The 14,650-nt window shown below is 48.6% G+C and overlaps 2 protein-coding genes across 2 annotated transcripts; one reads left to right on the top strand and one right to left on the bottom strand.

Moving 5' to 3' along the window:
• Window positions 1-9: 9 nt before the first annotated feature.
• On the top strand, window positions 10-4,910 carry LOC109750605 (polypyrimidine tract-binding protein homolog 1). The gene is made up of 10 exons (XM_020309563.4): window positions 10-579; window positions 944-1,153; window positions 2,696-2,758; window positions 2,919-2,992; window positions 3,068-3,163; window positions 3,366-3,423; window positions 3,493-3,588; window positions 3,663-3,744; window positions 3,827-3,939; window positions 4,100-4,910. The coding sequence occupies exons 1-10, from the start codon at window positions 397-399 to the stop codon at window positions 4,691-4,693; spliced, it is 1,569 nt and encodes a 522-aa protein (XP_020165152.1). The 5' UTR covers window positions 10-396; the 3' UTR covers window positions 4,694-4,910.
• A 3,049-nt stretch (window positions 4,911-7,959) lies between these two features.
• Window positions 7,960-11,626, bottom strand: LOC109750613 (probable polygalacturonase). Its single transcript, XM_020309572.4, has 5 exons — window positions 10,763-11,626; window positions 10,192-10,312; window positions 9,757-9,931; window positions 8,885-8,955; window positions 7,960-8,790 (listed from the first exon to the last, which is right to left on the bottom strand). Exons 1-5 carry the CDS (start codon window positions 11,111-11,113, stop codon window positions 8,156-8,158), a joined length of 1,353 nt encoding a protein of 450 aa, XP_020165161.1. The 5' UTR covers window positions 11,114-11,626; the 3' UTR covers window positions 7,960-8,155.
• Window positions 11,627-14,650: the final 3,024 nt, after the last annotated feature.

Genomic DNA, 14,650 nt, shown 5'->3' with positions numbered 1-14,650 from the left:
CGTGGCCCAAGCCCACAATCCACCGAAAGACTGCCTGGCTTTCCGAGGCCCCTGGCCCAGCTGCCTCCCTCCGTACTCTCTCTTCCCACAGGAGCCCACACGAAACCCTAGGCAGGCAGCTCTGAAGCCTTTCGATTTGACAATCCATCCAACCCGTCCTCCTCCGGTCCGGCCTGTTGCCTCTCCACATCGTCGACGAGAACCGCCGCTCGCCGCTCGCAGCCCGCCGCTCGCCGCTCGCAGCCCGCCGCTCGCCGCCGTTAAGTTCAGGCTCCTACTTTGATGCGCCTTGGTTGCGTGCGTATCCACTGACAGTTTCCTCCTAAGGGGATCTGTTTATCGCGATCAGTGCCGAGTTAAGATCGAGAGGTAGGAGGAGCTTTTGGGGGAGTGGGGATGGCTTCCGGCGGGAACCCGCAGTTCCGGTACACCCAGCCTCCATCGAAGGTGATACACGTGAGGAACCTGCCGTGGGAGTGCACCGACGAGGAGCTGACCGAGCTGGGGAGCCTCTTCGGCAAGGTCGTCAATACCAAGTGCAACGTCGGCGCCAACAGGAACCAGGCGTTCATCGAATTCGTGAGTATTACTTCCAGATCCTTGATTGCGTCTTCGTTATAGTTTCGGCCTATGTGCGTATTTGGGTTGAGAGTCAGTTTAGTTCCTCAGCCACCCACCCACCCGCCCCCTCCCTCCCGTATCGAGTGTGGGGATGTAAGGGGGCGTCCTGTTCGTGTGTTTAGTCAGTGAGTTGTGCCATTCATAAACTGTTAAGGCCTTTAAGATATCTTGGCACAGGAAGAAACCTTTAGTTGTTGTCATGTTCTTTACAATTAAACGAAATTGTGTCTGGAGTTTGTCTTCAGGAATTTTAACTGATTATGTGAGTATGCTCCATAGCAGATACCAAACACTAGTTAAGTTTTACATTCTGTCTTTGCAGGCTGACCAAAATCAGGCAATTGCTATGATATCATACTATGCATCATCAGCGGAGCCAGCACAGGTAAGAGGCAAGAATGTGTACCTTCAGTACTCCAATAGACAGGAGATTGTCAACAGCAAGAATACCGGGGATGCTGCAGGCAATGTTTTGCTAGTGACAATGGAGGGTGTTCTGCCAGATGCTGTCAGCATAGATGTTCTACACTTGGTAAGGAAGTTATGAGTCCTAGTATGATTTCTGTTGTTTACTTAGTCTGATGACTGCAGGATTAACTTGATTTGCCAGGACTGCCTTAGTAACTTGTAGCCCATTTTTTACATGGTCCAAATGGATTAGCAGGCCGTTGTCACGGAGTATCATGACTGGCAACCGCATCAGGAACAACTGTGTGTGTTCGTTTCCTCTCCCTTACTCATCGCTGCCCTACCCCCTTCCCTTCCCTCAAACTATATCCTCCGCTAGGATGTTAACATCCACTCCCTCCCTCTCTCCCTCCCACCCTCCTCCCTCCCTCCCTCTCCCTTCCTCCCCCCTTCATGTTTGTTGACTACGTAATAGTTAGTGACAAAAAGTTGGTTTACATGTTGTCTCAATGAGGATTGCATGAAATACTTTTTGAATTTGATGTTTCCGAGGTACTTGACACTATGTGTACAAGAACAAATAAAGATGCGAGGATAGTATTGTTTACAACTATCTCCAGAAAGCCACCAGGACAAGATGAAGCCGTTACCGTAAAGATAACACAAGATGAAGATGCTAGAATTGTGGTTCCCTGTTATATCACAATTCAATACAAATAGGCTAGAGGCAACAATTCGTATCTTTTTGCCAAAACTACTAGACATGCATACATTATTCACGCCCTCAAAGAATTTTGGCAAATAGCATCACACAGAAATGATGTCATGGAACAATCCTATAACAGTTATCATGATGGAGACCTTGAACAGTTAGCCTATACTTATACATAACTATAGATCAGTAAAGTTTTAGAAAGTACATCAGCTAATCAGTAAAGCCTCAACATGCAGTGTATCCTTTGTTGAACACTTTGTGCTTGTTTGGCTTTAGCGACTGCTTCTGTCATTCTTTATGCCCTCTACTCTCAAGTGACTGACATACCTGTATGCAATTCTGTTCAATTGAGCTTTAAATTTTATATAGAGTTGCAATTGTTTTAACAGTTCATCACTTGCTGATGCGAAGACATGCCTAAAAGTTGTTTTTCAGTGTTGGGACCTTGTTCAGCTGAACTTGTAGTTCCTTTTTTTAGCGGCACTGGAATATCAATGCTTTGTAGATTTGCTGCTTGCTGCCTTTTCTTGGCCATCTGTTATAAACGCTAACAAATGGAAAGTATTGACTCGCTGATAATATAAGTAGAACTTCTATGGTTATAATTGTGCGAGGAGAAACATAGTAGGTTTATTTAATCTTTTTGTATTTTTAGCGGTTTAGAAGACTCCTTTTGAAAAAATGATCTGCTAGTAAAACCTCAAAACTTGCCTTCGAACTCTTCCCCGTGAGTGTCATGGTTAGTGAGGAATTTATCTTGTATGCTTCTGTGCTCTTCTTCATGCTTTATAATTGAGTCTTTGTGGCACTCTGCATTCAGATATTAGTTGGCCTTTGTAGCTTATTTCCCGACTTAAGCTTGCTTGTCTTTCCATTTTATCTAAATGCATGCAATTGGTTTTACTACATTATTGTACTTGTCATATTGACAACCGAACTTTGTTTACCCAGGTATTTTCTGCTTTTGGATATGTTCACAAGATTGCTACCTTTGAAAAGGCATCTGGTTATCAGGTGACGGTTTTACTTGTACTCATTTAGTAACAGTTCTCATCTGATCATCCCTTCAAGTCTTGCATGATGGTTTCTCTTTTTAAGAACAAGCAGCATGATTTTCTTTTCTTTGTCCTGGTAGGTTTTATATGGAATTATGTTTTTTATCCCTGTCTTATAGGCGTTGATACAATTTTCTGATGCTGAGACCGCGTCATCTGCAAAAGCTGCTCTGGATGGCAGATGCATTCCTAGGTATTGTTCTCAGGTTATATTTATATTGTACTATTTTTCAAGACTGATGGATAACTATTTATGCTTCTGCTGCAGCTACTTGCTTCCAGAACTTGATGGGTCCTGCACTTTAAGAATAAATTATTCAGCACACTCTGTTCTAAATGTCAAGTTTCAGAGTCATAGGAGTAGGTAAGAATTGCTGTCTTGCTGCTTCATGAACGTTCATCACATTCACCTACCAATTTTTTCTCACTACAAACATGGGCAAAATAATTGCTTGTCTCATGATATTCTATTACCCTATGACACTAAGCTACTGTTTAACTATTTGCTCTCATTTTGGCGTTGAAAGATTCTCACTCCTCACTTATTGGTTTCTTTTCCTCTTTAGGGATTATACAAACCCATACCTTCCCCTTGCACCTTCTGCTATTGATGGATCTGGAGTGGTAATACTTCTAACCTCCGTGCGTATATGATTTGGTATTTTTCTTATGCTAACGTAGTGGTTGGGTTAGGCCCAGGATGGGAAGAAGGAGGAGCCAGAGAGCAATGTTCTGCTTGCGTCAGTTGAGAATATGCAGTATATTGTTACAATTGATGCTCTTCACGAGGTAATGTATTAAATACCGTGAAATCATCATATGTAAAACACATGACACCAACCATTTGTTCCTGTAATTGGCAGGTCTTCTCTGCTTTTGGGTTTGTACAAAAGATTGCTATTTTTGAGAAGAACTCTGGCTTCCATGCACTAATCCAGTATCCAGGTAAAACAAATTGCAAGTACACAAAACTCAAAAAGTTTTTGGTGTGCAGCATGTCTCTCAAACTTTTACGCCTTTGTTGCAGATATTCAAACTGCAGTTAAAGCAAGAGAAGCATTAGAAGGACACAGCATCTATGAAGGCGGATATTGCAAGCTTCACCTCGCGTTTTCACGCCATACCGATCTTAATGTTAGGGTAATGCATCACTCCCTCATTATGTCCAAATTTGGTATAACAAATGCACCATCGTGCTGGGGAATAGAAATTTCGATGCACCAGGCAAAACTACTTGTGCCTGATATGAACTAGTGATATCAGATGTTAAATCCTTGGTGATGTTTTTATCTTGTTTCAGATCAACAATGAGCGAGGTCGAGATTACACTGGGGGGAACAGTGCTCCAGCTAACCATGAACCTTCCATTCTTGGCCCTCAGCCAATTGGCTCTACTGCGCCACCATACAGCAGTGCTCCTTCCGCAGCAGCTGACGTAGTAGCAGCACCAGGGACTACATCTATTCTGGCAACACCAGGAGCACCATCCCTTCCTTCCAGTCAGCCACACCCACAAGCCGCTTCAGGTGGACCTCAACAGTACGCCAGCCAGGGAGTCCTACAAGGCTATGGAGCCCCAGGGTTCCCGCAAGGCCCAAATCAAGCTCAAATGTCACAGCATTCAGGCCAAGGAAATCAACAGATGCCCAACCATCAAGCGATGTCGTTCCCTGGCCATGGAAGGCAGCAGCTACCTCCAGGTCCTCAAATGATGCAAGGTCCAGGTTATAGAGGCCCGCCGTTTCCACAAGGTCATATGCAATCAATGCCGCAGTTTCCAGTATATGGCAATCAGCAGTTTCCTCCTGGTGCCGGGCCGCAGATGATGGGCTTCCCCGGACAGGGAGGTCAGTATCCTCCATTTGGTAGGCCGCTTCATCCGTATAACCGTTAGCTAGCTTATGTGTATGTAAGAAACGCATGTGCGAGTGCGAGTACTTGCCGGTGACCATTTTATTGTGGCTCCTGACTTCGTAGTCGTGTGCTCAGGAATTTTGGTGCACACGTGGCAGAAACAAGTGGGCATACATAATTATTCTGTAGTGAAACGCTTTGGCTATGGGTTGTATCATTTCATTCTTATTATTGGAGAAAATGGTGTTGGCTGCAAACTATACTATTCGTTTCTGCGGCCTTTAGCCTAACCTGGCGAGGGAGGAGCCTTTGGTTGGGCGGTGCCAGGGAATGAAACAGCATATTCATGGTTAAAACGTCACAGCAGCGTGGGGATCAAGAGTTCAGGAGTTTAGAGTAACTCTATCAATCAAACACTCTAAAATCAATAGCCTCTGTATGGTTTTAAAGGGGTCTCTATTAATTGTCCCTGATTTAATATAACTTTATACTAAATCAGCGACAATTAATATGGATCGAACGAGTATTAAAAATTTCGGATACTTCCAGATTACTACCTCTTTCTCAGTTTACAGGGCGTGCGTGTACCCCTAGGTCGTCAATTTGACCAACCTAATACAAGTCATATATTACAAAAAATATACCAATATAAACTTCAGATGTTCTATTTTCAAACGATATAACTTTTGTGTTATATAGTTTATATTAGGGTGATAAAATTGGCAACCTAAGTATACGCGTTGGACTTGTAAACTGAAACGGAGGTAGTAGAAACTATAGGTCATTTTCTTTTTCTTTTTCTTTCCTGTCCATCTTGGTGGGAGGCGGTGCGGCAGGATGCCACGGGAGCGGGAGGAGGAGGCCACGACGGATGGTCCGCTCAAGGCGGCGACCTCCTCAGCAAGTCGGAAATATCGGAGGGAGGCCCACATTGAGTACTGCGGCAAGGATGAGGGCGGGAAGGCGGCATTAATGGAATGGTTGTGTATGTCAGCAGCAACACGGCGAAAACAACGAGAGTTGAACGTGAAAGTTCCCCAAATTTTACTTCATATAAGTTCATGCAAGAGGGCAACTGGTCTGCCAATAGCGGCACCAAAAGATCCAAAGTGCCCTCTTATACCCTCTTCTCTAAGGTGTTGATTCGATAGGGAAGATACACAAAACTCAATCTTTATAAACTAGAAAACCGGTTTAACCGTATAAAATCTTGTTTGGCTACTCTAACTAACCCATGAATTTAGGAAATTTAGTTTTTAGAAACCCAAGATTTCAGGTTCGAAATAGATCGATAAACAGAAGAAAAATAATATAAATTGTACATTGATATGCTCCTATACGCTCCGCACATAGCTAATCGGCTACATCACCTCTGCGGCTTCACCTTCGACAACTAAGTTGTACCTCTCCCTGAGAGTATGCACACTCATTTCATTGATGCAAATAGATTCCTTATCCTAAGAGTATATGTAGATAGGGCACATAGCTACATCACCTCTGCGGCTTCACCTTCGACAACTAAGTTGCACCTCTCCCTGCGTGTATGCACACCCGTTTCATTGATGCAAATAGATTCCTTATCCTATGAGTATATGCAAATTGGGTAAACCGCTCCCGTCAGCTCTACCGCCTCTTTTAACCGCTACGCTCGTCCATGTCACTATTGGTAGACATTCTTGATTGGAGATGGGAGATGGCAATAAGCAATGACGCGGGATTTCTCGTTTTGAGAAGGACGTTTTATATTGCAAGTGATAATGCAGCCGCCCTTCTCGAGCATGTTTTTTGTGTTTGACAACAACAATGCTTTGAAGGAGGACACGTCCTCCTCGGAGCTTGTGAACACGTGCGAACGCCTCCTACAGCACCTCGGTCGTGACCGCAGCAACAAGTCGTCGCGCACCATGACGGCGGCCGAGAAGGCGGCTCCAAGGCCGCCCCGCGAGAGCGATGCAACGTGCGCCGGTCGTGTTCATGACATTGGACTGGGTGCTCGCCGAACAGACCTTGCGTTGGCCTAGGCTAAGGACCGGTCTAGGATCACCGGGAAGACGGGGCTAGCCGACTCCAAGCGCGCCACCCGTGCCCTTGGCTGCAAGGACAAGGCGTTCACGGTTGCTCCTCAAAGTGGGGTTGGCTGACTCCGAACGCGCCACCCATGTCCTTGGCGGCAAGGGCAAGGCGTCCACGGCTGACCATCATCGCCAGGACAAGCACCTGCGCCAGGAGGGGAAGGCATCTGATCGGCTCCTGCGAGCGCCAGTTTGGCGGCCCATCAGGACTACCGCAACCCCTACGCTCTCTTCCGTCACTGGAAGACCCACAACGACTCCGACTTTGACACGCAACCCCTACGCTCCCTTCCGTCATTGGAAGACCCACAACGACCCCGACTTCGACAATGATGGAGGGGACGACGACGAAGGTGCAGCTGGCCAAGGCAGCATACGTACAAGGTCACGTTCGGTACCTCATGTTTAAAAAAAAATCAGGTGAACTTGGTAAATATCGTCCACGTAGTTTATTTTCTACTCCCTCCGTTCCTAAATATAGGGTGTATAGTTTTTGGTACGGAAATTAAAGAACGCAAATCGAGGAAAAATTTCACAAGTTTTGGGCGAGATTACACCTGACTAGTTGACATGAGAAAATAGAGGAGCTTGCATGATATAAGGAAATGTAATTAAATCCGTAAAAAAAATATCCAAACGAGTGGTGCAACGCAATACACCTTATATTTCAGATTTTTTTTTCTCAAAAATCTATACACCTTATATCAAGGAATGGAGGGAGTAAAATTTAGGCGAACTTGCTAAATATCATCGGGTTTGAATGTAATATGTGAAACTTTCTTAAAATTCATCCAAGTTTGCATAAATTTCGGCTGTACTGTCCGTTTAAACTAGTAGATGTGTTGATTGATCTTGTAGATGTTTGATGCACACGGTCCGTTCGAACAAGCGCGTGGACGTTTGATGCAGTTGGATGGCCGGCTCACCCATCAGTGTTCGCGGACGTGTCCTATGTCCGATTTGGTGATTCATGTTGGAGTTGCCCTGAATCGACATAGAGCAACCAATGACACGCCACCAAGGCCATCAGACGCATGTCACAGGCGCCCGGACCGCCCCCTTGGTGATCTTTGTGTCTATCCTACCAGCTTCGTCCAGTCTATTTTGGCTACCCGCGGTGCCTGACTCAAACGCGTGACCCTTTGCATACACCAAGCCTAATTAGTATCAGCTCAACGCCAACGGTTGAAATGCAGAACTAAACATGATTCGCTGACACAAAGAACTGAGGAGCTTTGTGGACAAGTATTGAACCACCGATAGCATTTCACTTGTTGAACTAGATTCCAGTGATGCTAAAGCACAAGGTTTCTGAAAATATAATACGTAATAAACAAAACAAAAAATGTTTGGCCTACCCTTTGATGCCATCTCCTTGGAGGAATCAAGGGCATTGACACCGAAACTGAAGTGCAAGACTTGATTCAGCATCAGAGGGAATTTGTACAGAAGCTCATCCCGGACGTGCTAGTCAATTCTGTGCACGGGGAGGGCTGCACGTCCAGTGCAGCACCACTCACAGCCGCGCATTTCCATGGGCGGACTGGCGCGCTGCCATGGAGCTTAATGTTAGACAGACAGATCCGGGAGAATGCCGAGTTTGGGATGCCCTTGATCAGCCCAGCCTCCTTGATGTTCTGCCCTTGAACATTCTTTATCGTCAGGCTGTCCACGATGGGGAGCGCACTGTGGTTGTAGCGCTCATCAGGATGTCCTCCAACATCGCCGGCAATCCTCAGACCATAACGGACATTGTCCAAGACCACGTCGGAGACGGTGATGTTTCGAATGAACCCTCCCCTGCCGGAGTTGGTCTTGATGTGAACACCAAACCCTGAGCTGTAGAAATTCAGATGCTCAGCGAGGACATTCTCCACACCGCCAGAGGTCTCACTCCCGACAGAAAAGCCAGCAAAAGGGGAGGAGCCCGTGATCCGCCTAATGGTAATGCCCGAGCTGGGGCGACCACAAGCTATGCCATATTCATCCCATCCACTCTTGATGGCGATCAGGTCATCTCCCGTCGAGATGTTGCAATCCTCAATGCACACATTGCTGCTCGAATCTGTACAGTTTGGAGCACAACTCTGGGTTCAGAATCAGGAGCTACATTTTGTCATGTATATATTGCCAGTGAGAAAGGAAAATAGCATTTGTACCTGGATCAATTCCATCAGTGTTGGGAGAGTCATGTGGAGCCAGTATAGTCAAATTTCTGATCAACACATTGCTGCACAAGCAAAACAGATGATGTAGACATTTGTGTCTCAGCTGGGACAATAATAAATGCAGATCTGGACCACAACTTTTGCTAGCAAGTAGCAACAACTAAAACAAAGAAACTTTGGAGCCTACGTTAAAGTGTAATAATCTTGTATGGTACTGTTTGGCAGCTTCTGTACTTTTGTTATATAGTTCACTGCACTTCACTGTTTCCTCCAATTTAATGCAGCAATATTACCAATTATATAACAGGACAGGAACCCAGCCTGGAGTTCATGTGCAATTTGTGATGGTGCTAATGGAGAGGCGGTACAACCATGGATCCTTATCCTGCTAGTGCTATATAACTGCAGTATGGTTAAAAGCAAGCAAGTTTATCCCAAATATGCTAGAGCAATTGGAGTGCAAGATGAAGGAGCACTGCAGCATCCTCTTGCAGTCCAATTGCTGCAAAACTGGCTAGTGGTCTTCCTGGCTGAATCCATAAGGAGCAAACATACAATTTGGGGATTTTGGTCCAGTTATGACAGGACAAGAACACAGGCTGGAGTTCATGTGCAATTTGTGATGGTGCAAATAGAGATGCTGTACAAGGGTGGATCCTTGTACTGCTATATATATAACTGCACTACTGCTAAAAACAAGTTGTCCTGATTCCCAAATAAGCTAACCCACTGCACTGCAAGATGAAGGTGCATTGCAGCACCCAATTCTGCAAAACTGGCTAGTGGTCTTCCTCGTCGAATCCATAAGGAACAAACACAGAATTTGGGGTTTTAGGTCTAAAGAACTAAATGGATGTTCTTACCTGCAATAAACTGGATGGATGTTCCAAAATGGCGAATCCTGGAAGACCAAATTGGAGACAATAGCATTAGACGAATCCATCAGCTCGAGTAGATGGGGTCTTGTGAAGGGCAATGTACCCTTCTTCCACATGTCCCACCACACACTACCTTGGCCATCGATGGTGCCATTCTCACCTGCACAAATAACAGTTCCAACCACGAAAACAATCATCGTCTAGATGAAGGCAAGGGTAGATCTATATGAAGGACATTCTACAGGTTTCCTCAGTGGCATATTCTTGTAGCATGTGCTTATGCACGGCGTCCGTAGCATGATGCCAAATTAAAACCTTGTTCTACTGCAGTATAACAGGCTGGAACATTCTAGGATAAATCCTATGGTGATGTCACTAGCCAAATCAAGTATGATAAATTTAATAATGCAGAATGAGAACCTGTAATGAAAACATCCTGAAGTCCATTGCCATGGATCAAACTGATGTATCTCTTGCCGGGCAACTCGCGCCCTCTCCCGTATGAGGGCAGCGGGTCGATCAGCGGCCAACTAGATGTGTCCTGCTCAAAAATAAAAATAAAAAGGTTTCACAAAGATATCCAACTGTTTTTTTACCTCCACAACACCTTATAACTGGATGAGCTAGACATTAACAGAAGATGAGAAGACACAGGTCACACATGCCAACTAAGTAATCCTCTCGCAAGTGGCAACACGGGAACTATAACACTAACAGAGTGAAACATCAAGACGAATGTGTTGTTTTTCAGCTCTTATAAACCACCATGAAACATGGCAAACCATAAAGAGCAAATTTTCATGTTCTTTGAATTAAGCTAGAACTCAAGATATCTGAAGCCTGAACGAAACTACTTGTTATCTTATACGGAGTAGTAACAGAACAAGGAAACTGAAAACTAGTGGTATTATGAATACTCTGCAGTCTGCACTATTTGGTAAAGATCCAATAGTAATAGGCCACAAGAGTAATGGCGGTCGGGAGGTCTGACCTGCGTGGCGCGGATGACGGCGCCGCACGCGAGGAAGAGGGTCATGTGTGAGGTGAGGCTGAAGGGCCCCGTGAGCCACACCCCGGGCGGCACGTAGAGCAGCGCCCCGCCCCGCGCGCGTCGGCGCTGGATGCTGGCGACGGCGGCCGCGAAGGCCGCAGTGTTGAGCGTCCGGCCGTCGCCGGCGCCGCCGAAGCTGGCAATGGACATCCAGGCCCCGCGCTTGGGCGGCGGCGGCACCGCACCGGAGCACGTCTCCTGCGCCCCGGCGCCGCCCGCCGCCGACAGCACCGCGGCGATGGCCATGGCTACGGCTAGCAGGCACCGCCACCTTGGCGCCACATATAACATCTTGGATCGATCTCCTCGTCGTCCCTCGTCTTTGTAGAATAGTATTATATCTAGACTAGACTAGAGTAGAAGCTGAGGGGCACCCACCCAGCGAGGAGTGGATGCCAAGGGAGGAAGGGAAACCAAATCCGCCGGAAAAGTTGCCGCGGGCAATTTTGCGCGTGGATTCACGTGGTGGGTAATAACCGATCTATGGTTTCGATGCGATTGTGTAGAGTGGGAGGCGAGGCAGACAAGGAGAAGAGTACAGCGGAGAAGGAAGGGGATGCGGGTGGGGGTGGGAGTGGGAGTGGGAGCTCGCAAGCGCATGTGCGTTGGGGTGAGGGCAGTGGCGTCTGGCGACGCCGGTCCGGTGCGGAGACCGACAGGCGTCGTGGTGGTGGGTCAGGTTTAGGGCGTCGGACGGAGGGCGATCGGACCTTAATCGCGCGCTCCACTCAGGCCGCTCACTCGTTCTTTGCAGCTGGCTCGCGCAGCACGGCTGCTGGGTTGGGTAGCCGCCGCGTACGGTGCGTCACGCCGTATCGTCGTCGTGCCCTTTATAGAAACAGACACAGTGCGTCGCTCGTGTCGCCCTCCCCGCGGGCGGCCCGGGCGAAACCCTAGCCACCACAACAGCCCCCTCCCAGATCTTCCCCTCCCCTCGCCGCCGCCGGCAAGCGCCGCCGGGCAAAGCCCGCACGGCGTCGGCGGCGGCGGGGCCTCCCTTTTTCCCTCTCGCGAGGCCAGGGTAGCGCGGGGTCTCTCGGCCAAGGAAAGGAGCGGGGGCGTGGTGCGCGCGGCGAGCAGGCGCGGCGAGCGCGGGTGGCGCAGCAAGCAGGCGCTGACGGGCGCGGTGGGCGCGGCAAGCAGGCGCGGCGGGCGGCGAGCATGGCGAGCACAGCGGGCGCGGCGTCTGCGGACGCGTTGGCGCGCTACGGGAGGCCGGGGCGGACCCTGCGCGGATCTGGCGCATTCGCGCGTCTTGCGGGCCTCGTCGTGGCTGTGCCCGATCTGGTGCGCCCGCGGCCGGATCTCTCTGCCCAGGTCGCGCTGGTGGTGGTTGTGCGGTAGGGTCGGCGGCAGCTAGCTGGACAGCGGCGAGGCGCTACCCTCCGGGAGCTGGCGGAGCTGGGGCTGGTGGCTGGCTAGCGGCGTGTCGGTGGTGCTGGCTGGCGGTGCTCGGAGCGCGGATCCGGGGATTTCCGCCCGGATCTGGTGCGTCTTCGGCGTTGGCCGGCGTCCTTGGGGTGCTCACGGCAGGGGGTGCGGCGGTTGTCTCCGGATCCTTGCGTGGAGCGTAGCAGGATGGAGGGTGTAGGTGGTGCACCGGCACTGGCGGTGGCGGCGGTGCGAGCGCAGCCATGGCGGCCGCGGCGCTGCGAGGCCTTGCGAGGAAGGGTCTTGGCGGACAGCGGGTGTTCGGTTGCTGCCGTGTGAGGCGGGCGGCGATGCCTCGGCGGTGTGAGTGCCGGAGTGTGGTCGGAGGTGCGGGTCGGATCCAGTCTGGCGGCAGTCCCCTTGCGCGGGTGAAGGCCACCGTGGCGGATCTGGCTTTGCACCGCTCGGTGGTTGCTGCGGCTCCTAGTCGATGTTGAAGGTGATGGCTTTAGGCGTGCTTCCTCGGCAGTGAGGGGGGCTTCGATGGCAAGTTGTTGCGGTGGCGGGGGTGCGAGGCATCTGATCGGGACTGGCCGGGATCTTGGAGACGTGGAGATGTGCAACGCTACGGATGAAAATCCTGTTCGGTTGTGGCCGGACCGACGTTGATGGCACCTGCGGGTGTCATTCACCTTCCTGGAGGCTTCGCCGAGTGCAACGCTATCTTCCTCGCGACCTCGTATCGGCAGCTATCTTCGGGGCGAAAGCCTTGATTCGTAGGATCGACATGATGGCAACGTCTTTGAGGTTGTTACTCTGTTGGGAGCATTGTGCTGGGAGACTCGAGATCCCATGATGCGCTCCTCCGGTGTTCACCACTGCCCGGATCTTTCTCCTCCGGCGCCATGTACGGTCGTCGCTGGCTATTCCAAGGAAGCTGGAGTTGCTGTTCTTCGGAGGTCTTCAGTGTCGGCTGAGACGCGACAAGGGACGCATGAACGCATCTTGTCCGCCACCGTTGGTTGGAGCCCCTATGTATATTTTTTTTTGAACTATACACTAATAGTTTTACAACCAAATATATTCAACAGTGCAAATAGCTTTACAATCAAATAGTTCCACATCCGAATAAAAACATAATCAAATAGTTTTACAACTAAATCGAAATTGTCTACGACACATGAAAAGTATACATCTATTGGTTGCCAATGTGACTCCACATGTGCTCAAACAAGTTATTTTGGAGCTACATATGAGTATGTCAATCAAGCATTTCACGATAAAATTGGATGAACTGTTCAAATGTCGTCGGTTCTCGGTGCTCAGGCTCAACATTTTCACCCTAAAAATCAAACCCTTGGCCGTAGATGTTGTCAGCACGATCATGTTGTGCATGATCACACAAACAGTCATCACCTCCCAAAGTCTCCCGGTGCTCCATGTCAATGTAGGGTTTCGAACGATACCCCATCGAGATTGAAGCATACCAAAAGCACGCTGCACATCCTTCCTAGCACTCTCTTGCTATTGGGAAATCTCTTGCTCTTCTCTCCTTGAGGATTGGGTATTGTCTTCACAAGAGTTGACCAAGAAAATAGATACCATCAGCTAGGTAGATCCCTTGTTGTAATGGTGGTCATTGATCTCAAAGTTGACCTCTGGTGAGTGGCCTTCTGCAAGCCTTGCGAACACTGGAGAACGCTGAAGCACGTTGATATCATTGTCAGAATCAGCCATGCCGAAGAAAGAATGACATATCCAAAGATCTTGTGAAGCCACCGCTTCTAGTATGACAGTGGCACCTTTCACATGTCTCTTGTATTGCCTCTGCCAAGCAAATGAACAGTTCTTCCCTTCCGATGCATACAATCTATGCTAGTAAGCATGCCTGGAAAGCCCCTATCGGCATTGATCACCAACGACCTTTCTGTATCAGCGACAGTTGGCTCTCTCAGGTACTCAGGGCCACACACTGCCACCACAACCTTGCAGAAATTGTATATTGATATGAGACATGTGGACTCACTCATACGTATGTACTCATCCACAAGATCGCCCAGAATTCCATATGCAAGCATGTGAATAGTCGCAATGCATTTCTGGTAAGAGGAGAAGCCAAGCTTGCCAAGGGCATCCCCTTTGCACTCAAAGTAGGGTCATATGCTACCACTCCCTCCCAAATATGATTGAAAACATGTCTTGCCATATGGAAGCGGCGACGGAATTGACGTGGTTTGAAGAGAGCGGTATTCTCAAAGTAATCGGCATATAGCAGGGTGTGGCTGCTCTCCCTATTGCATTTCTAGGCCCGAGCATGCCCCAGGATTGATGATGGGGAACGAAGTATGAGAATCAAAAAAATTCCTACAAACATCCAAGATCTAATATAGGAGATGCAAAGCAAAAAGTGTGGGGTGTCTCTACGTAACCTTGTAGACCAAAAGCATTAGCATCGTA

The sequence above is a fragment of the Aegilops tauschii genome, chromosome 3 (assembly GCF_002575655.3).
Source record: "Aegilops tauschii subsp. strangulata cultivar AL8/78 chromosome 3, Aet v6.0, whole genome shotgun sequence".
Taxonomy (NCBI): domain Eukaryota; kingdom Viridiplantae; phylum Streptophyta; class Magnoliopsida; order Poales; family Poaceae; genus Aegilops; species Aegilops tauschii.
The sequence above is the reverse complement of the archived record's forward strand: the minus strand, read 5'-3'. Positions and strand labels throughout refer to the sequence as shown.

Excerpts from the sequence above, each read along its gene's own strand:
- LOC109750605 (XM_020309563.4), top strand. The coding sequence starts at position 397 with ATGGCTTCCGGCGGGAACCCGCAGTTCCGGTACACCCAGCCTCCATCG. Across the intron at positions 3,589-3,662 it reads CAATTGATGCTCTTCACGAG|GTCTTCTCTGCTTTTGGGTT; the intron begins GTAATGTATTAA and ends TGTAATTGGCAG. Across the intron at positions 3,745-3,826 it reads TGCACTAATCCAGTATCCAG|ATATTCAAACTGCAGTTAAA; the intron begins GTAAAACAAATT and ends CCTTTGTTGCAG.
- LOC109750613 (XM_020309572.4), bottom strand. The coding sequence starts at position 11,113 with ATGTTATATGTGGCGCCAAGGTGGCGGTGCCTGCTAGCCGTAGCCATG. Across the intron at positions 8,956-9,756 it reads ATCCATCCAGTTTATTGCAG|CAATGTGTTGATCAGAAATT; the intron begins GTAAGAACATCC and ends TTGCTTGTGCAG. Across the intron at positions 8,791-8,884 it reads CACTGATGGAATTGATCCAG|ATTCGAGCAGCAATGTGTGC; the intron begins GTACAAATGCTA and ends CAAACTGTACAG.